Raw genomic sequence first — 20,875 nt, 5'->3', positions numbered from 1 at the left:
GAGGGAACTGTGCTTATTTAGTCAGCAGAAAAGAAGAGTGAGGGGGGATTTGATGGTAGCATTCAACAACCTGGAGGGGGTGGAGCTAGTCTGTTCTCAGTGGTGGCAGATGACAGAACAAGGAGCAATGGTCCCAAATTGCAGTGGGGGAGGCCTAAATTGGCTATAGGAAACACTATTTCACTAGGAGGGTGGTGAAGCACTGGAATGGGTTACCTAGGGAGGTGGTGGAATCTCCATCCTGAGAGGTTTTTAAGGCCCAGCTTGACAAAGCCCTGGCTGGGATGATTTAGTTGGGGTTGGTCCTGCTTTGAGTAGGGGGTTGGATTAGATGACTTCCTGGAGTCTCTCCCAACTCTAATCTTCTATGATTCTATGAACATTCAAGGCCGTATGGCTTCTGATAAATGCAGAAAAATCTACCTTCACTCCAGTGCAGAGGATAGAGTTCATTGGGGCAGCGTTTGATTCTACTCAAACCAGGATCTCCCTCCCAGAAACTTGGCTGTTCTCACAGACAACACTGCAGCCATGTTTTACCTCAACTGGTCAGGGGGAGCTCGCTCTTCCCTCTTCTGTCATGAAGCAATGCAGCTATGGGACTTTTGCATAGCCCACTCAATCAACCTCGAAGCCTCTTACCTTCTGGGAATGCAAAATGAGTTGGCAGATCACCTCAGTGGATCTTTTCCAGTCACTACATGTGGTCTTTGTGTCCAGATATGGCAAGAGACATTTTCCAGTAGTGGGGGACTAAGGCAGTTCTATTTGCGAACAGGTACAACAGGAGTTGTCCCCAATTGTGCTCCTTATAGGAACACAGTCCAGGTTCTATCACGGATGCCTTTCTACTATCATAGATGGAACATCTTTATTATGCGTTTCCCCCCGCCCATTTTCCGCTGGTGCACAGAGCTCTGCTAACGATTAAGCAAGACCAGGTTAATCAAATAGGCCCATCATGGGCGTGCCAACACTGGTTCTCCACTCTTCTAGATCTCTCAGTGGCAACTCCAATTGTGCTTCTGTTTCACCTGGGCCTGATTTCCCAGGACCATGGTCAGCTGCTCCACCCGAACCTGAACTTTCTTCATATAATGGCTTGAAAGCTTCATGGCTAAATCCCAGAGAGCGGGATTGCTCAGAGCAAGTTTGTCAGGTCCTACTAAGTAGTAGAAAGCCCTCCAACAGAGCTACGTAACCTCTTGAAGTGGAAATGATTCTCTGTTTGGGCGTCCCAACATAGTGTCTTACCCACGCGTTTGTCCATACAAGACATACTTGAGTATCTACTACACCTGAAACAGCAAGGCTTAGCAATCTCCTTTATCAAGGTTCACCTTGCAGCAATATCCAGCACTTCAGCCAGAAGGGTCTCAGAACTCTATGCCCTCACAGCGGAGCTTCTGTACACAGTCTTCTTTAAAAATAGGATGTATTTTTGTCCTCACCCCAGTTGCCCCCCAAAAGTGTTTTTGCAATTTCATAGCAATCTGGCAATCTGTCTACCTGATTCTACCCGAAGCTTGACATTAGACAAGCCTTAGCATTCTACATAAAAAAGAACTACACCATTCGGAAAGTCTACCCAACTGTTCATAGCTGTTGCTGACAGGATGAAAGGCATCCCAATCTCTTCACAGAGAATTTTATCCTAGATTATTTAATGTATTTGCTCTTGTTACCATCAGGCAGATGTTTCGCCAATAGCTGTCCTGACTGCTCATTCCACAAGGTCGCAAGCATCCGCCGCAGCATTCATAGTTCAGATCTCTATTCAAGACATTTGTAAAGCAGTGACCTGGTTATTGCACACATTCTCCTCCCAGTACACCATCACTCAGCATTCCAGAGATGATGCCAAATTTGGCCAAGCTGGGGGGGTGTGGGTGTGTGTGCGCGAACTCTGATTCCTCTGCCTATTCAACTGCTTGCGAGACACCTAGTGTGAAATGCATGTGCAGTCACTCGAAGGGGGGAAAAAAAAGTTACTAACCTTCCATAACTACTGTTTTTCAAGATGTGTTGCACATGCACATTCCATGACCTGCCCTCTACATTGGAGTTTTTTAGAAAGAAGGAACTGAGGGGGCCTGGGGTCAGCTGGGCGCTTTTATACTGGCACTAACAGCATGCAGCAGCAGAAGGCGCTCAAGCTGCCCTGACCAGTACCACTGAGGGGGAAAAAATTTCTGGCAACTGCTCGGGGCATGCACCTACCTAGAGTGGAATGAACATGTGCAACACATTTTGAAGAACAACAGTTAATGAAGGTTAGTAACCATTTTTTCTTAGTCAAATCCTGAAGGGCTGTCAAACACCCTTGTGTTAATGGTGATGAGTTTTGAAATTGTTACTTGGACCCCTTCCTGTCTATACATATATTATGTGAATGAGAAAGAATAGTATTAAAGTTGGCATAAAACAAAATCTGTATAATGTTTTCACTTTTTTTCTTAAAACTTCTAGAAGCTTGCACATCAGACAAATCAGGAAAGGTGGCAGATGTCAACAGACAGCCAGAAATCTGGCTCTCATCATCTAAGTGGACAATTGCAGCAGCTGAAGCAGGAGTTAGAAGAGGCTCAGGACACTGTCAATAATCTTCAGCAACAACTTCAGGCTAGAAATGAAATGGTTCAAGCTGCAAATGAAGCACTGCTTGTGAAGGTGGGTTAACATAGCAATGTGTTGTACGTGAGACATTTTAAGGCGTCGGGGGGCAAAAACAAAGGCTTCCTTATGCCAACAAATTAATTACCCTCTTTTGCCTCATGTTTGTTTTTACAAGGAATGAGAAGTACCTAAAAGACTTATTGTATAGGCCTAGAGTTTTACTCTGCCATGTGGAAGAACTGGATTTGAGAGCAGCAGGTGGATTACACAATGCTGTATGAGTGGATTGTGTCAGAGCAGTTCAGTCCACAACGAATTAATATACATCTACATATCTTATAACTCAGCCATTTTGTTTTATGCAAAAATGTCTTTATAAAAGACCAATTTTGTGTTTTACAAATGTAAAAATTCTTAAGGAAATACAGTATTGTGAATATATACTGTAATAATAATAGTCCATGTAACCCTGTGACAGGGTGCGACTCACCATTGCGGCGCCTCTTGTTGGCTGTCTTGGGAATTAGCTCTGTGCCCTCTTCTGGTGGCATCTTGCCACCATCACTTCTGCTGTGGGGACCCAGATGACTCCTAGGTCCGCGGCATCTTCTTCATGACACAGCCCTCTGGCTGTGCCGCACCAGCTTCTGCCCTCTTCCGGGGGAACAGCAGTCCGTTGTGAAGCCACTTCCTTAGTGGGGACAAGTGGGGACCTGGGCCCGCCCACTACTCCAGGTCCCGGCTCAGGGACCCTGTAGATGACAGCCATGTGCTGCATCCCCTCCAACCTCTGTCTATTTCTCTGGGTCACTTCCCCACAGTCTTAGCACCTTATCTGCCGTTGTGTCAGGCCTCAGCATGCCAGCAGTCAGCTGGGAACTCACTCTCGCTCCTCTGACCCCGCCCAGCACTGCTCTGTCCAAGATATTCGCTTCTTCCTCCTGCAAGGCAGCCAGTCCTCCCTCCTTGAGCTACAGGGAGCTACTGAAGCTGCTCTTTTCTGCAGTCCTCCTTATATAGGCCAGCCTGGCCCTGACTGGCTGCTCCTCGCAGCCCCTCTCTGATTGGCTGACTCCTGTGCAGCCTCCCAAGGGCTCTATTAACCCCTTATGGGCCAGTCTGGGCTAGATGCCCAATCACAAACCCCTATTTCTTTTAATTAGCTATACAAAGATCATTCAGCTATGCCATACAGGGTGTGTCTACACTACGAAATTAGGTCGATTTTTTTTAGAAATCGATTTTATACAGTCAATTGTGTGCGTCCCCACTAAGCGCATTAAGTTGGTGGAGTGCATCCACAGTACAGAGGCTAACGTTGACTTTCGGAGCGTTGCATTGTGAGTAGCTATCCCACAGTTCCCGCAGTCTCTGCCGCCCATTGGAATTCTGGGTTGAGCTTCCAATGCCTGATGGGGCAAAAACATTGTCGCCGGTGGCTTTGGGTACATGTTGTCAGGCCCCCTTCCCTCCATGAAAGCAACAGCGAACAATTGTTTCTCGCCTTTTTGTCTTGGGTTACCCGTGCAGACGACATACCACGGCAAGCAAGGAGCCCGCTCAGCTCACTGTCACTGTATGTCTCCTGGGTGCTGCTGGCAGATGCAGTACTGCATTGCTACACAGCAGCAGCTCCTTGCCTTCACGGCAGCAGACAGTGCAGTACGACTGCTAGCCGTTGTCGTCGTCGTCGTCGTTTCCTGGGTGCCTGGGCAGACATGGGCATTCCTGGCAGACCTCAGTGAAGTTGGTCAGGGGCACCTGGACATAAATGGGAGTGACTTTAGGTCATTCTCTTCAAGTTTCGTCTAATGGAGATTCAGTCCTGCCTGGAATATCATACGAGCTGGAGGCTTCTGCTTCAGGCTGCTCTCTCAGCCAGCAGCACCGCACAGTCGCGCCTACCCCTTGCTCCCATGGCTCATAAAGCCTGTCAGTAGTAAGGAACAGTTCAACTATTGGCTGAGCAAGTGCAGAATGGTGGTAGAATGTGCCTTTGGACGTTTAAAAGCTCGCTGGCACTGTTCACTGACTAGGCTGTCTGTGATTAGAAGTGCAAGCAAGGTGCACTGCGCATCACAGAGGCTTTGAAAACCAGTTTCATGACTGGCCAGGCTTCGGTGTGACAGTTCTGTGTGTGTTTCTCCTTGATGCAAACCTGCCCCCTTTGTTGGTTTTTAATTCCCTGTAAGCCATGTCATCACTCACCCCTCCCTCTGTGAGAGCAACGGCAGACAATAATTTTGCGCCTTTTTTCCGCGCAGATGCCATACCACGGCAAGTGTGCAGCCCGCTCAGCTCAGCCGCTGCTGTTGTGTCCTGGGTACTGCTGGCAGCAGACGGTGCAGTAGGACTGCAAACTGTCGTCATCGAACGACCGCTTCCACTGCCCCTCTGCTCTCCTGCAGACGCCATACCATGGCAAGCATGGAGCCCACTCAGATCACCGCAGCAGTTATGAGCACTGTAAACACCACTCGCATTATCCTGCAGTATATGCAGCACCAGAAACTTCAAAAGCAGGTGAGGCGGCAACGGCAGCGCGGTGATGAGGACATGGACACAGACTTCTCTCAAAGCACGGGCCCTGGCAATTTGTACATCGTGGTAATAGGGCAGGTTCATGCTGTGGAACGCCAATTCTGGGCCCAGGAAACAAGCACAGATTGGTGGGACCGCATAGTGTTGCAGGTCTGGGATGATTCCCAGTGGCTGCGAAACTTTCACATGCGTAAGGGCACTTTCATGGAACTTTGACTTGCTTTCCCCTGCCCTGAAGCGCAAGAATACCAAGATGAGAGTAGCCCTCACCGTTCACAAATGGGTGGCGATAGCCCTCTGGAAGCTTCCAACGCCAGACAGCTACTGGTCAGTCGGGAATCAATTCGGAGTGGGCAAATCTACTGTGGGGGCTGCTGTGATCCAAGTAGCCAACGCAATCACTGACCTGCTGCTATCAAGGGTAGTGACTCTGGGAAATGTGCAGGTCATAGTGAATGGCTTTCCTGCAATGGGATTCCCTAACTGTGATGGGGCGATAGATGGAATGCATATCCCTATCTTGGGACCGGAGCACCAAGGCAGCCAGTATGTAATCTGAAAGGGGTACTTTTCAATGGTGCTGCAAGCATTGGTGGATCACAAGGGACGTTTCACCAACATCAACATGGGATGGCTGGGAAAGGTACATGATGCTCGCATCTTTAGGAACTCTGGTCTGTGTGAACGGCTGCAGCAAGGGACTTACTTTCCAGACCAGAAAATAACCGTTGGGGATGTTGAAATGCCTATAGTTATCCTTGGGGACCCAGCCTACCCCTTAATGCCGTGGCTCATGAAGCCATACACAGGCACCCTGGACAGTAGTCAGAAGCTGTTCAATGATTGGCTGAGCAAGTGCAGAATCGTGGTAGAATGTACATTTGGACGTTTAAAAGCTAGCTGGCGCAGTTTACTGACTCGGATAGACCTCAGCGAAACCAATATTCCCATTGTTATTACCGCTTGCTGTGTGCTCCACTATATCTGTGAGAGTAAGGGGGAGACATTTATGGCGGGGTGGGAGGTTGAGGCAAATCACCTGGTTGATGATTACGCGCAGCCAAACACCAGGGCAGTTAGAGCACAGCAGGGCGCGCTACGCATCAGAGAAGCTTTGAAAACCAGTTTCATGACTGGCCAGGCTACGGTGTGAAAGTTCTGTTTTTCTCCTTGATGAAAACCTGCCCCTTGGTTCACTCTACTTCCCTGTAAGCCAACTGCCCTCCCCTCCCCCCCTTCTATCGCAGTTTGCAGAAGCAATAAAGTCATTGTTTCAAATTCATGCATTCTGTATTAATTCATCACATAAATGGGGGGATAACTGCCAAGGTAGCCCAGGAGGCATGGGGGAGGAGGGAAGGACAAGGCCACACTGCACTTCAAAACTTATTGAATGCCAGCATTCTGTTGCTTGGGCAGCCCTCTGGGTTGGAGTGGTTCTTGGGCGTCTGGGTAAGGAGGCTATGGAACTTGGGGAGGAGGGCGGTTGGTTACACAGGGGCTGCAGCGGCGGTCTGTGCTCCTGCAGCCTTTCCTGCACCTCAGCCATACATCAGAGCATATCAGTTTGATCCTCCAGTAGCCTCAGCATTGCTTTCTGCTGCCTCTCATCATGCTGACGCCACCTATCATCTTGATCCCGCCACCTCTCCTTTCGTGCGTCCCTCCTGTCCCTGTGTTCATTTTGTGCTTTCCTGCACTCTGACATTGTCTACCTCCACACATTCTGCTGGGCTCTTTCAGTGTGTGAGGACTGCATGAGCTCAGAACATTTCATCGCGAAGGCGTGTTTTTTTTGTTTTGTTTTGGTTTTGGTTTTTTTTGCCTTCTAATTTTTGCTAGCCTCTGGGACGGAGATGATAGAGGGAGCATTGAAACATTTGCAGCTGCGTGAGGGGAAAAAAAAGGGGAGTAGAGAGTAGTATTTAAAAAGACACATTTTAGAGAACAATGGGTAGACTCTTTCATGGTGAACCAAGCTGTTAATATTACATAGCACGTGTGCTTTCTTTACAAGGTCGCATTTTGCCTCTTATATTGAGGGTCTGCCAGTTTGGTGTGAGAGATCACACGCAGGGCCGGCGGGCAACAGAATTCAGCTTGCAGGCAGACATGGTAAGCCACAGTCTTTTGGTTTCTTTAACCTTCATAACATGCCGGAATGGTTTCAGCGCTCTCATTTCCCATACCAAGCACCTGTTGGGTTGTCCATTTAAAAAGAGGGGTTGTGGTTTTTGGGTTAACGTGCAGCACAAACCCAATTAAACCCCCCACGCACAACCAGTTCTCTGGGATGATCGCTTCATCCCTCCCCCAACCGCGTGGCTAACAGCGGGGATGATTTCTGCTCAGCCAAAGGCAAACAGCCCAGGAGGAATGGCCACCTCTGAATGTCCTCTTAATAAAATTCCCCTATTTCAACTAGGTGACCATGAATGATATCATTCTCCTGAGGATAACACAGAGAGATAAAGAACGGATGTTGCTTGAATGCCAGCAAACACCAGGACCATACGCTGCCATGCTTTGTTTTGCAATGATTCCAGACTATGTGCTACTGGCCTGGCATAGTAAAGTGTCCTGCCATGGAGGATGGAATAAGGCTGCCCTCCCCAGAAACCTTTTGCAAAGGCTTTGGGAGTACATCCAGGAGAGCTTCATTGAGATGTCCCTGGAGGATTTCCGCTCCATCCCCATACACGTTATCAGACCTTTTCCAGTAGCTGTACTGGACGTGAATGCATCCCAAGTCTTCAGGGCAAATTTAATCATTAAACACGCTTGCCTTTAAACCATGTATTATATTTACAAAGGTACACTCACTAGAGGTCCCTTCTCCACCTTCAAGGTCCGGGAGCCCGCCTTGGGTGGGTTGGGAGGGTACTGATTCTAGGGTGATAAACAGTTCCTGGCTGTTGGGGAAAACGGTTTCTCCGCTTGCTTGCTGCGTGCTATCTTCAACCTCCTCCTCCTCCTCCTCATCTTCCTTGTCCCCAAAATCCGCATCCCTGTTGCGTGAGAATCCATTGACGGAGTCCATGCAAAGGGGTGGGGTAGTTGTAGGGGTACACCTTAGAATGGCATGCAGCTCATCATAGAAGCGGCATGTCTGGGGCTCTGACCCGGAGCGGCCGTTTGCCTCTCTGGTTCTTTGGTAGGCTTGCCTGCGCTCCTTAAGTTCACGCAGCACCGCTGTGGGTCCCTGTTAAAGCCTCTGTCCTTCCTGCCCTTGGAGATTTTTTACAAATATTTGGGCATTTTGTCTTTTGGAATGGAGTTCTGATATCACAGGTTCCTCTCCCCATACAGCGATCAGATCCAGTACCTCCCATTCGGTCCATGCTGGATTCTTTTGCGATTCTGGGACTCCAGGGTCACCTCTGCTGATGAGATCTGCACGGTCACCTCTGAGTGCGCCACACTGGCCAAACAGGAAATGATATTCAAAAGTTCGCGGGGCTTTTCCTGTCTACCTGGCCAGTACATCTAAGTTGAGAGTGCTGTCCAGAGCGGTCACAATGGAGCACTGTGGGATAGCTCCCGGAGGACAATACCATCGAATTGTGTCCACGCTACCCCAAATTCGACCCAGCAAGGTTGATTTCAGCGCTCATCCCCTCGTCGGGGAGGAGTACAGAAATCGATTTTAAGAGCCCTTTAAGTCGACAAAAATGGGTTCGTCGTGTGGACAGGTGCAGGGTTAAATCGATCTAATGCTGCTAAATTCGACCTAAACTTGTAGTGTAGACCAGGGCACAGATATAGGTGCAGGATGTAAATAGCTAGATGGCCCCACTCTTTTTAAAGGGAAAAGCTAAAATACAACAGGTATCAGTGTGTCAAAATTCCAGTGTTACCACCTAGTGTATAACTAGCATGAGTAGCTCTGTATGGTGATGTCTAACACTTCTTTAACAGGTTTCTTTTTTCTAATGTGCTATGTTAGATAAAAGTTTCTTCAGTAGATGTTCTAATTTACAGGTAGACAGTCCTGCTCCTCTGGGACAATGCAGATCACAAAGCCCAGAATAAAATGCATAAGAATCAAGACAAACTATTCTCAATTGAAGGGATCCAGCTGTAGAATGAACTTTCAGAGGAGGTTAGACTAATCTGATTACCTTTAGGAAATCATAGAAATGTAGGACTGGAAGGGATCTTGAGAGATCACCAAGTACAGCCCCCTGTGCTGAGGCAGGACCTACTAAATCAAGACCATTCCTGATAGGTATTGGTTCAATCTGTTCTTAAAAACCTTCTTTGGCAGGAATTCCACAACAGCCCTTGGAACTCTTTTCCAGAGCTTAACTACCCTTATAGTTAGAAAGTTTTTCCTAATATCTAATATAAATCTCCATTTCTGCAAATTAAGCCCATTTCTTTTTGTCCTACTTTCAGTAGATATGGAGAATAATTGATCACCATCCTCTTTATAATAGCCCTTAACATATTTGAAGACTGTTATCAGGTTCCATTCAGTCTTCTTTTCTCAAGACTAAACTTTTTTAACCTTTCTTCTTTGGTCAAGTTTTCTAAATCTTTTATCGTTTCTGTTGTTCTTCTCTGGACTGTTTCTCCATCTTTCCTGAAGTGTGTTGCCCAATATGATACAATACTTCAGCTGAGGCCTTTCCAGTGCCGAGAAGAGTAGGACAATTACTTCCCATGTCTGAAAATACAACATTTCAGTTAATATACCCCAGAATGTTAGCCCTTTTTGCAAATGCATCACATTGACTCATATCAATCTGGTGATCCAGTATAACCCCCCAGATCCTTTTCAGCAGTTCTACTGCCTAGCCAGTTATTCCCCATTTTGTAGTTGTGCATTTCATTTTTTTCCCTCATAAGCGTAGTACTTTTGCATTTTTCTTTATTGGATTTCATCTTGTTGGAGAATTGGTCTAAGGCTTGGTCTACACTAGCCGCCTGATTCGGCGGGTAGAGATCGATCTTCTGGATTGATTTATCGCGTCTCATCTGGACGCGATAAATCGATCCCAGAAGCGCTCCCCTGTCGACTGTGGAACTCCTGCTCGCCGAGAGGAGGAAGCACTGTCGACGGGGGAGCTTGCCTGCGCCGCGTGGACCCGCAGTAAGTAAACTTAATTCAATCTAGGAAACGTCGACTTCAGCTACGTTATTCTCGTAGCTGAAGTTGTGTTTCCTAGATCGATCCCCCGCCCCAGTGTGGACCAAGCCTGAAATCAATTTGTTTAAAATTGTTTTGAATTCTAATCCTGTTATCAAAAGTGCTAACAAACCCTCCCAATTTGGTGTCATCCACAAATTTTATAAGCCTGCTCTCCACTCCGTTATCAGATCATTAATGAAAATATTGAATAGTACTGGACCCAGGACTGACTCCTGCAGGATCCTATTAGATAGGGACCCTTCCATCCCCCACCCAGCTTGTTAGCAAATCATGGATAACTACTCTTTGAGTATGGTCTTTCAACCAGTTGTGCACCCACCTAGTAATTTTGTCTAACATGTTTCCCTAGTTTGTAGATGAAACTTTCATATGGATTGTGTCAAAAGCATACTAAAATCAAAATATAGTATAAACCTCTACCCCGATATAACGCAGTCCTCGGGAGCCAAAAAATCTCACCGCCTTATAGGTGAGACCGCGTTATATCGGGTTCGAGCCGGTAAACCATGCCGGACTGGACCGGCTTCCCCAGCGGTGATTTAAAGGGCCTGGTGCTCCAGCCGCAGCGGATGGAGCCTCTGGCCCTTTAAATCACCACCTGAGCCTGGCTACCAGAGCCCCGGCGGGGATTTAAAGGGCCCAGTGCGCCTGCTGCTGCGGGGAGCCCCGGGCCCTTTAAATCACCGCCGGAGCTCCGGCAGTGGGGATCGGGCAGGGATTTAAAGGGCCTGGGGCTCCCCGCAGCAGCCAGAGCCTCTGGCCCTTTAAATCACCGCCCGGCAGCCGGGCTCGTGCGGTGATTTAAAGGGCCCCGGGCTCCACACGAATTTGGATATAATGCGGTAAACCAGCGGGGCTCGGGTGGCGCTTTAAAGGGCCCAGGGCTCCCCGCTGCTTTACTGTGTTATATCCGAATTCGTATTATATCGGGTCGCGTTCTATTGGGGCAGAGGGGTATTATCTGCTTGCCTCCTATCCACTAGGCTAGTAACCCTGTCAGAGAAGGAATTAGGGTGGTTTGGCATGATTTGGTCTTGACAAATCCATGCTTGGCTATTCCTTATAACCCCATTATCCTCTAGATACTCACAAACTGATTGGTTAATAATTTGTTCCGGTATCTTTCCATGTATCAAAGTTAAGCTGACCGATCTATAATTCCACAAGTCCTTTTTGTTCTTCTTTTTAAAGATAGGTGTTATGTTTGTCCTTCGCCAGTCCTCTGGAACCTCACCCATCCTCCATGATTTCTCAAAGATAATGCCAGTTACTTTTTGATGTAGCTTTTCCGCCATAAGCAGAATGACATTCGCAACATCAATCATCTGCTTTTCCTCTTCGCAGGAAAGAAATAGAAAACCTACCCCAAGTAGAGTTCCCATTCCCCAGTAAGGGAGGAAAGCCAGAGACTCCATGAAGCCTACTGAGGACATAACTGTTACTAAATCTAGTTTATGTAGAAGGCACTCAGATACTCTAGTGGTGGATGGCAGTGTAAAACCCTGAGAAAGAAGATGGTACTTTACTGCTAATGCCTATTGCTAGTACACTGCCCACTCCACTAGTTACAACTTTGACATTTGAGGTACTGCTTCTCAAATTCTACTTCTATACTCATCTTAATTTTCCCAACTGTCTCAAACCTATGATTTTGATTTTCTTTATTATAATTTTTGCAGTGACGGCTGGCAAGAGACTCATCTTTTATACTGATTTTTTGCTGCCCATAATATCTTTTTAAAAATGCGAGTTTTTCAGACTTTTCTCTCCACAAGTATTCACATTGTGCTAGATAGATTATGGAGTTCCTCAGTCCCAGTAGTCATCTTTTTCTCTGAGAAATTTTATTGATGAACTATTGATGTCACTGAGGATTGTCAACTCTAATAAAATTTCTGTTTTTATGGCAAACATTACTTCTGTCTCCTCTTGTACACTCCAACTCTAGCTGAGGGCTTCCTTCGTGGAAGTGCTGAGTGTGGGTGGCAGTTAATTCCTCTCCCCCCAATTTGGGTATCATTTTTTCCCACTGTTTTATAGCATGTCCCAAATGGGCCATCTTGGTGTGAATGTCTTGTTCTGGAAATTTAAGATGGCAATCATTCTCCATTTTTTTCTAATGTCCTTCATTTTGGAAATTGATTTTTTTCAAAGAGTGAGTTTTTGAAGCCAGAAAAATGATAGCGCACTTTTCTAATGAGAGACGCTTACAGTGAGATTGCCTTCCACATGATATTCCAGGCATTGATATGTTGGAAATATCGTAACTCTGCCCTTTTGTATGCTTTTGATCATATTGCTGATATGGCACCAAATAAAAATTGACCCTGATGTTGGTACTAAGAGACTTTGCAGGAGAAACATCATTTTATTGTTTGTATAACAGTAATGCCTAAGAGTGCAAGTCATAACCAGGACCAGTTGTGCTATGCACTGTACAAACACAGACTAAAAAGACCCAGAAAAGTTTACAATCTGTTACTCTGAAACCTATCTACAAACAGATTGTAGGCTGGAGGAATACAAGGAAATGAGACAGTATTGGTCAGCATGAATAGCAGTGGTCTCAGCACATTAGTGGCCTAGCCATTCAGGTTTTTTGTCAGCATCATGGCAATGGAGAGTTTTAAGGAGGGATTAGAAGAAAGATAATGAGGTAGCTTCGTCAACGTTTGCAGGGGAGCTCCTTACAAGCATGAGGGGCAGTATGGGAGAAAGCATGAAGGAGCTTGTTTGAAAATGTGACCAGTGGATGATGGTGGCTGGCATCATTTGCCAGTCAGAGGCAAAATTTGACATCTCTATAGTGAGTGAGAGATGATAGGTAGGGTGGGGATAGGCCCCGAAGGGCCTTGAAAGTGTTTGCATCCCCTTCTCTATTACATCAAAGAGGAGGTGTTAATGATGGAATGAGAAAATTATCTTTGCGGCAGCATTCTGAATGGATATGAGCAGGGCAAGACTGCAGTTGTCAAGGCCAGAGAAAAGGATATTGCAGTAATTGAGACATGAGGCGAGAACCTGGATGACCGTTTTAGCCACGTAGATGCTATGCATAAAGAATAGGCAAGATTTAGACATAGGCCGGACATGAAGACCTAGAGAGAGTTCCAAGTCGAAGATGATCCCAGGTTATGGGATCGAGTGAGAGGCAGGATTATGATGTTTCCACAGTTATTAAGGAGATAGTGGGAAATGTATTTAGACATGGCACAGAATACAGAGGATAGTTCTAATGGACTTTAGTGGGGCAGCTCCCCCACTCCAGCTGAAAAGGGGAAAGTCAGCCCTGGGAGAAGGTTGTGGCTGAGAGCTGCTAAGCTGGGCTGATTAGGGAAGTGGCGGCAGCTGGGCCATGTCCTAATCAGGCCACAGCTGGCATGTATAAAAAGGCTGTGAGCCAGAGGCCCAGGAGGCTCTCTCTCTAGTCTTGGAGGGAGCAGGGCCTGGCTGCCTGCAGAAAGGGTCCTGAGAGTGAAGCAGGGCTGGGGAGAGCCAGGGGAGCTCCAGGCTGGCAATTCCCCAGGCTGCAGGGCCTGGTCCAAGGCCCACAGAGGTACTGGGAGGCAGGCAAAGGCAGCAGGTCCGAACCCCTTTGCCTATGATGAGTGGCTTTTACATTGCAGTCCGCCCCAGGGAGCGGGGGCTTAGTGATGACTGGCAGTAGCCCAGACTGAGGCAAGGTGGGGATTAGAGGGTTGGGGGTTCCCCAGAGAGGGGAGACGCAGAGGCAGAGTGTGGGGGGTTATTGCCAGGGGGCAGCACCCCAGATAAAAGGGCACTGGGGTCCAGGAGGGACATGGGGCCGGAAACAAGCAGGACACCGGCCTTCAGAGGGTGCCCAGGCTGGAAAAGAGCTAATTCCCTGAGACCACCAGCAGGAGATGCCGCAGGGGTGAGTCCTGCACGTTTACATGGACATAAGCATTTTTTAAAAATGCAAAATATTTGTTTTATTGCATTGTAGGAATCTGAAGTAACGAGATTACAAACGAGAATTGCTGGGCATGAAAGAACAGAAGGCATCAAGAAGCTACCAATCCCGCTTGTATTATCAGATCATATGCTCTTCGATGTTCAAGAACAAGATTCTTTCAGAAATTCTCATACGTCATACTTCAAACATAGAAAACTGCGTCGTTCTATAAGTGCTAGTGACCTAGGTGTTAAGGATGATGATTCTCTAGATCTATCAAAAACAATGTTAAAAGATTTCAAACAAATGCTTACATTAAAGCCCTCAATGATTCCCGAGAGTCAAAAGGATTTTCTTCATACTCCACCAAACAGTTTGAATGAATCTTCATTCGATCCCCTCACATACATTGTAGATGAAGATGCGACATCGGACAGTAATGACTTCCAGACACTTAGCGGAATGCTAAAATATATCAACAAAGAAATGAGGCAGTCTGAAAATGCTTCTGTACAAATATCATGTGGTACAAACTCAAAGGAGAATCAAGAATCTGGTTTGTGGTACAGTAATTCTTAATTTAATTGTGACTGTTTATATAGGGATGAGTCATTAACATTTGTATTTATTTATGGCAGCAAGTTCCCAAATGTATCCAGGATGTGGATCACATTTTAGTGAGACCATTTCATAGATCACCCAGGGGTATTTTTAAATTAAAGATACACTGTCAAGTAACGAAAGCTCAAAATTTAACACTTTGTTTAAACCATTCAGACAACATAATATGTCCAGTTCTGCTCTCAGTTGTACCAGAATAATTCCACTAACTTTAATGGAACTACTCCCAGTTTATATTGGTGTAAATGACAGCAGATATTTCCCCCGTGTCAATAGAAATATTTCATAATTCATATATTTTATTAGCTTTTCAATAAATAGAGTTTTTTTTTAAAAAATTCCCCCTACAATACTGGGGACTTGAATACAACACTCTTTGAGGTGAAGTTTTTGTTTGCCTTTACTTTGGTGCCTTTAAAGTCTTGCACAACATAACTATTCCTAGTAGTGACTCCTAGCAGCTAACACTTCCTTATGGAAAGTGAAACAGATTTATAAACCAAATGAAACTGACTAGTTCACTTTCACTATTGAAGCTGAGTGAAGTGCAGAATACAAATGGCACAACTGGAGAAAAATCTGATTTTTAAAATTCTTACAGTTTTGATAGAGTTACGGTAATGTTGCTAATGACATTATTCCTTTAAAATGTATAATCTTTATGGGTTTAATAGGATTATAAATGAGTATTTCTTCACAAATCATTCTGCTTAATTTGTTTCCTTATTTACAAGATTACCATTTTTGTATTCTTATCAAAGTACTGTATAAGTCAGTGTGGAGTCTGAGCAACTGTTGGATACCTGTAGACTATATATAAATATATTTATTTATTAAATATTGAGATATTTTAGTCTATGGGTCTTTTGTATTATATTATGTATCTAAATGCTGGCATTTATGGATTTCCAGAGAAGTTGTCTCTTATTGTGGTAGAAACTATTATAAAGCAACACCTATTAACGTTTCTAGGCCAGGCTGCAGGATGCGAGAAAGAGACTGTGGACATCAAACCTGCTGTAACTAGTTTACTTTAATGTTTGATCAGTTCCATAAGAGAGAGCTTATTTAAGAGAAAAACCTATAAGAGAGATTACTGCAAGACCACCCTCAATACAAATGGATTTTGATCCGGAAAATTAAACAAGGAAGTTGAAAGTAAGATTCTGACTACAAATACTACTTTAATTAGCATACGTATCTATTTCAGGGACAAAGATTGTGAAGAAAGACTATCACCCTCTGACAAGCAATAAACCATAAGTGGAATTGTTGCAACACAGCATAGCATTCAAAAAGGAAATTTTAATTTAGTAATGATGAACATAGTTAAATATATTTACATTGATTGTAAATCCCAACGCTCTTGTTTTTCCAATTTTAGTTTTAATATTATTGTTTTGAAATAATTTGTATAGTAACTTTTTGGGGTTTTTTGTTTGTTTGTTTTTTGTTTTTTTTTAAGTTTCCTTAAATTATAGGGATAAATTTGGGTGGTCCTTTGTGACTAGGATTTTTAAAATCAGAGTCCTTACTCTTTATATCTAAATTCTACCTAAAAGTGTTCCTGAGTCATTGCTTCATTCTCAGTTTTTGTTGAGAACATTTTATCTTTCGTGTAGTGCAAATGTACTGTTGCTGACAAAAGGGGCTTTTCTTCAAACTGTCAAATATAAGGCAATTTAGAATAAAGGTTGAGCATAATATTGCGTCAAGACTTTAAACAAAATCTTGCTTGTCTCACTTCCACAAGTAAGCTCATTCATCTTTAGGGGAAGGAAACTCAAGGCCTCATCCAGCTCTTTTTGAAGTCCATGGACAAGTTTCCATGTGCTTCAGTGGAAGCAGAATTGTGTATTTAAGTTGTTTTATTTTAAATTGTAAATTAATACATGAAGTTATGTCATTTGGTTTTTGGCTTCTCAAAATCTGACTCAACTTAGCCCTTAAAAATGTCTTCACTATGCCCCAGTCTCTAAAGTTTAAAAAAACAAAACAAAACAAAAAAACAGATGTGTAAGGATCATATACAACAAATCCAGAACTAGGTGGACTTAAGGGCATGAAGTCTGAATCCCCTATGCAATCCTGAATCTACACAGTTGAAATTCCAAAGCTTTAAAGTATTAAATCACTCAATGAATCATGCTAAAAATGTACTTGCTTGAAAAACGCATCAACAGGGCCATCCAGAGAATTCAGGGGCCTGGGGCAAAGCAATTTTGGAGGTCCCTTCCATAAAAAATGTTGCAATATTATAGAATACTATTTTCTTGTGGGGGCCCCTGCCGGGTCTGGGGCAAATTGCCCCACTTGCCCCCCTCTTCCCCGGGCGGCCCTGTGCATCAGCAAAGCTATTAGCAATGAAAGTATTTCGGAAGAGCAGAAAATAATATAATGCTGTTAAGGATTAAGGCCCAAATGTGCATATTTAGAAATCATTAAGGGTGCATCTCAGCCAGTAAAACTAGCACTTGTATTTCAGCAATTGTGCAGATGAAATTGCTATATAGACTCAGAGCTTAGGCATTTTTACAAGTGTCAGGAAAACCTGCTCCGCCAGTGCAACTACACATTGCTGGCAGCTCCTGAAATACATGTACAGATTTTGCTCACATAAACAAGGCCTAAATACACAAGGTACATGTTCCTACAGCTCCAAATAATGTTTAACTGGTTGTTTTGTCTGTTTGGAAAGATTTATGCACTGTAACAAAAGGACTTAGTTTACTTTTGGGAATAATTACGTTTTACATTTTTTTAAATCAAGCCATTTGTTTCCCTACAGAATAACAATAAAATCTATTAGAACTGTCTCGGCCAATGTAATAACTGAAAAACAGTTCAAACGATTTAAACCATTTTTTCTCTAAACAAACCAGTAGGCCTCTAGGCTAATAATGTGTGTGCCAAGTTTCAGACAGATCTCCTTTAAAACAATAGAACTTTAAACATTTGACCTCTCAAACCAGGATTTCAGACGAAAGCTTAACCTGCCCTTAATTAGAGTTGCATTACCACATAATTGGAATTTCATCATCGTAGGTTGTAAAGCCTAGCTTGCCCCCCTTACATGTGCTAAATATAAATGTGCATGAACAGCAGAAGCATTTTTGTCTAATAGCTGAATCAGCTAAATAAGTGTGAGCTGAAATTTTTTTATCTGACCATTTGGCTTGCCTAGTGAAGTCAGGATCAAACCTGATAGCCAATTAAATTATAATTACATTTATCTCATTAATTTTAGATGTTGTCATATTGTGCTTTGTTTGAAAATCTAATTATTCTGCTTGTTACATTAGCAAATGTATTTTTATTGGTTTGGAAAGTAGGGAAAGCCTTTGTGCCAAACCATAATTTCACTTTAGTAGGGATCTAAACAAGCCGTTTCTTTATATGCCTATATAAAATGGTTATTAACAATACTGGAACATTGAGTGCACTTTTCCAAACTGTATTAGATAAGATGGGATTATTGATTCTTGGAAAATATTCTTGTTCTGTGTATATTGTTATCCTGAATGCTATTTAGAAGTGTAACTGTTAGTATCACTTTATGTAGCTCTAAAGTTGCAAGAGACTCACTCAAACATTTCTTACTGAATTGTAATTTATCTATTTGTTAACCATGTATATTGACATATTGTTACATTAAGGGTGGACCCATACCAAATTCCCAGCTCTAACTGTCTCCAAATTTTGGAGGAATTCAGATCTAATCCAAACTTTTCAGCCAAACTCTGTGTGATCTTCTTTTCTTAGTCAAAGGTTTTGTTTTGGTAGAAAGATCTCAAGGCATCTGAGTTCTTTCAGCCTATTTAGTAAGCAAAACGTAAAGGGCTCTTGCATCTGCGTGACTGTTAGAACTATTCTACTATAGCTCTAGTCTTGTAACCTCCTTTCCTCCCCCCTTAGGATATCTCTTTATTTTCATTTCCTGTGGGTGTGGCTCTTCTCTTCTTTCACTGATGAGGATAGAGGGAAATTAATCAGAGAGTTACTTCCCCAATCTGATTCTGCTGCTATTGGGGGACTATCACTCCCCTAATCAAGTACCCCAACAATTACTTGTGTTAGTCCTGGTGCATTGTGAACTCCCTTTCTTACAATTCCCTCTGAAATGGTGTCTTTATTTGCTTAATTGCTATTTATTCACTCCCTCTATTCACTTAATAGCTCTTTGAGTGGCCTCTACATATTTCCACTCATGGGATACGCTGGCCAGGTGTGGTTTAGACTGTGGAACTAGCAATTAAAATATCTAATGTGCCCCTCTCCTCACCATTTGTGAATGTTCTGAGGGCTAGGTTATAAAAAGAAAGTGTGGCACTCCAGCTGAGCTCCCTCCCTTCCATTCTATCCTGTCCAGTTGACAATTAGGAAAATGCTCCATGCATCAACCCAATCCTTCTCTTCAGTGCCTTTCAGACCAATACTTCAGTAGGTTTTCGATAGAGTTTTGGTACATTTTAAAAAAATCTTAGTGTACTCTCCCTTATTAGGCAGAAAAAAGGGCCAAATAATTTCTAAATGTGTTTAATTATATATCCACAAAGTTTATAATTTAGCACCAGTCTCTCTCCCTCAAGGGATTAGAGCCCATTCCACTACAGCCAAAGCAGCATCTATGGATTTTTTTAAAAAACATGCCCCACTCATTGAAATACCTTACAGATTCAATTTTACAAATGCCAGTCTTACAAAAGACAGTGACACAAACTATTTTTCAAAGCAGAGATAAAAAAAATCATAATGAAAGTGATGTTGATGAAGAACAAGTCAACATCGCTTCACATTCCAATGCCTTCAGTGTATTGGAAATTGCTTTGCAGTGATTTGAAGGACAAGAAAGTGATGCAGTGCACCATATTGCAACTTATGCACCACATTTACTGTAATTTTGAGATGTTTAATTTTATGAACTTTTCCATTTTAAATTCCTCAATCCCTGATTAGTTTGTAAAACATGGCTATTACTATATGTAAGGCAGCAACCTTGGGTTCTATTCATACTTTCACTAGACATTATTCTCTAGACTTGGTATCCAAATCAAATGCTAGATTTGGCAGGGCAGTTCTGCGGTCTCTGTTTAATTAGGACTCCATATCCTTCCTTATGGGATAGTTAGCAAACAGTAATCTCATGAGTGGGAATATGCAGAAGTCTCTCACTAGAGGAAGAAATGAAGGTTACTTGCCTGTAACTGGAACTCTTTAAGATTTGCTGTGCGTATTCACTTTCCCTACCCACCTTACCCTCTTCCTTGGAGTCCTAATTTCTAAATGGAACCTGACGGAGTGGTGGAAGGAACTGAGGTGGTTGGAGTTCTATGCCCCTTTTCATAACTTTGCACTCAGGATGTTTGCAAACATTGATGGGAGTAAGAAAGGGGGCAGAGGAGTGTTCCAACAATCATTGCTTAAGTTCCACTAAGCTGCATGCAGTCGGCACATCCCATCAGCGTGAATAGAGTCCATCTCAAACAACTCTGGTTATAGGTGAGTAATCTTTATATTTTAGTGAAAGACTAAAATTTATGACTATATGTGACTAAATTAAGATTTTCTCCATATGAGTATCCTGTTTTGTTATAAATTAATAGTAATATAAAAATTTATTAAAAAGGAAAGGTAAAAGCATTGGAGACTCTAATGGGGAAAGGAGGCAAACTGCAAATAACAAGGGAAAGCTGCAAAAATAGGGAAAAACAATAAAACGTTTTGGATGGGAGCGGAGGCAAGTGGAACATTGGGGAAACTCTGAAGAGCGTTCAGTCATCTTTCTGTCTCTCTCTTCAAAGCCACACTCCTTTTTCCATTTCACTTTTTCCAGATGTTCTATTAGGACAATAGTTCTCAAACTTTTGTACTGGTGACCCCTTTCACATAGCAAGACTCTGAGAGCGACCCCCCCCCTTATAAATTAAAAACACTTTTTTATATATTTAACACCATTATAAATGCTGGATGCAAAGCAGGGTTTGGGGTAGAGGCTGATAGCTCGTGACCCCCCCATGTAATAACCT

The 20,875-nt window shown here is 43.7% G+C and overlaps 1 protein-coding gene across 4 annotated transcripts in view; it reads left to right on the top strand.

The window, feature by feature from the left end:
• The window catches only part of CCDC18 (coiled-coil domain containing 18), a 70,601-nt gene extending 54,899 nt beyond the window's left edge, over positions 1 to 15,702 (top strand). For all 4 annotated transcript variants that reach the window (XM_034779546.1, XM_034779544.1, XM_034779545.1 and 1 more), the window contains 2 exons: positions 2,470 to 2,670; positions 14,280 to 15,702. In XM_034779546.1, the coding sequence (XP_034635437.1) occupies positions 2,470 to 2,670; positions 14,280 to 14,807 (729 nt within the window). In that variant the 3' untranslated portion in view covers positions 14,808 to 15,702. The remainder of the gene's footprint in view (positions 1 to 2,469; positions 2,671 to 14,279) is intronic.
• Positions 15,703 to 20,875: the final 5,173 nt, after the last annotated feature.

Source organism: Trachemys scripta, chromosome 8 (genome assembly GCF_013100865.1).
Source record: "Trachemys scripta elegans isolate TJP31775 chromosome 8, CAS_Tse_1.0, whole genome shotgun sequence".
Classification (NCBI taxonomy): domain Eukaryota; kingdom Metazoa; phylum Chordata; order Testudines; family Emydidae; genus Trachemys; species Trachemys scripta.
This window is presented reverse-complemented; position numbering and strand designations above follow the sequence as displayed.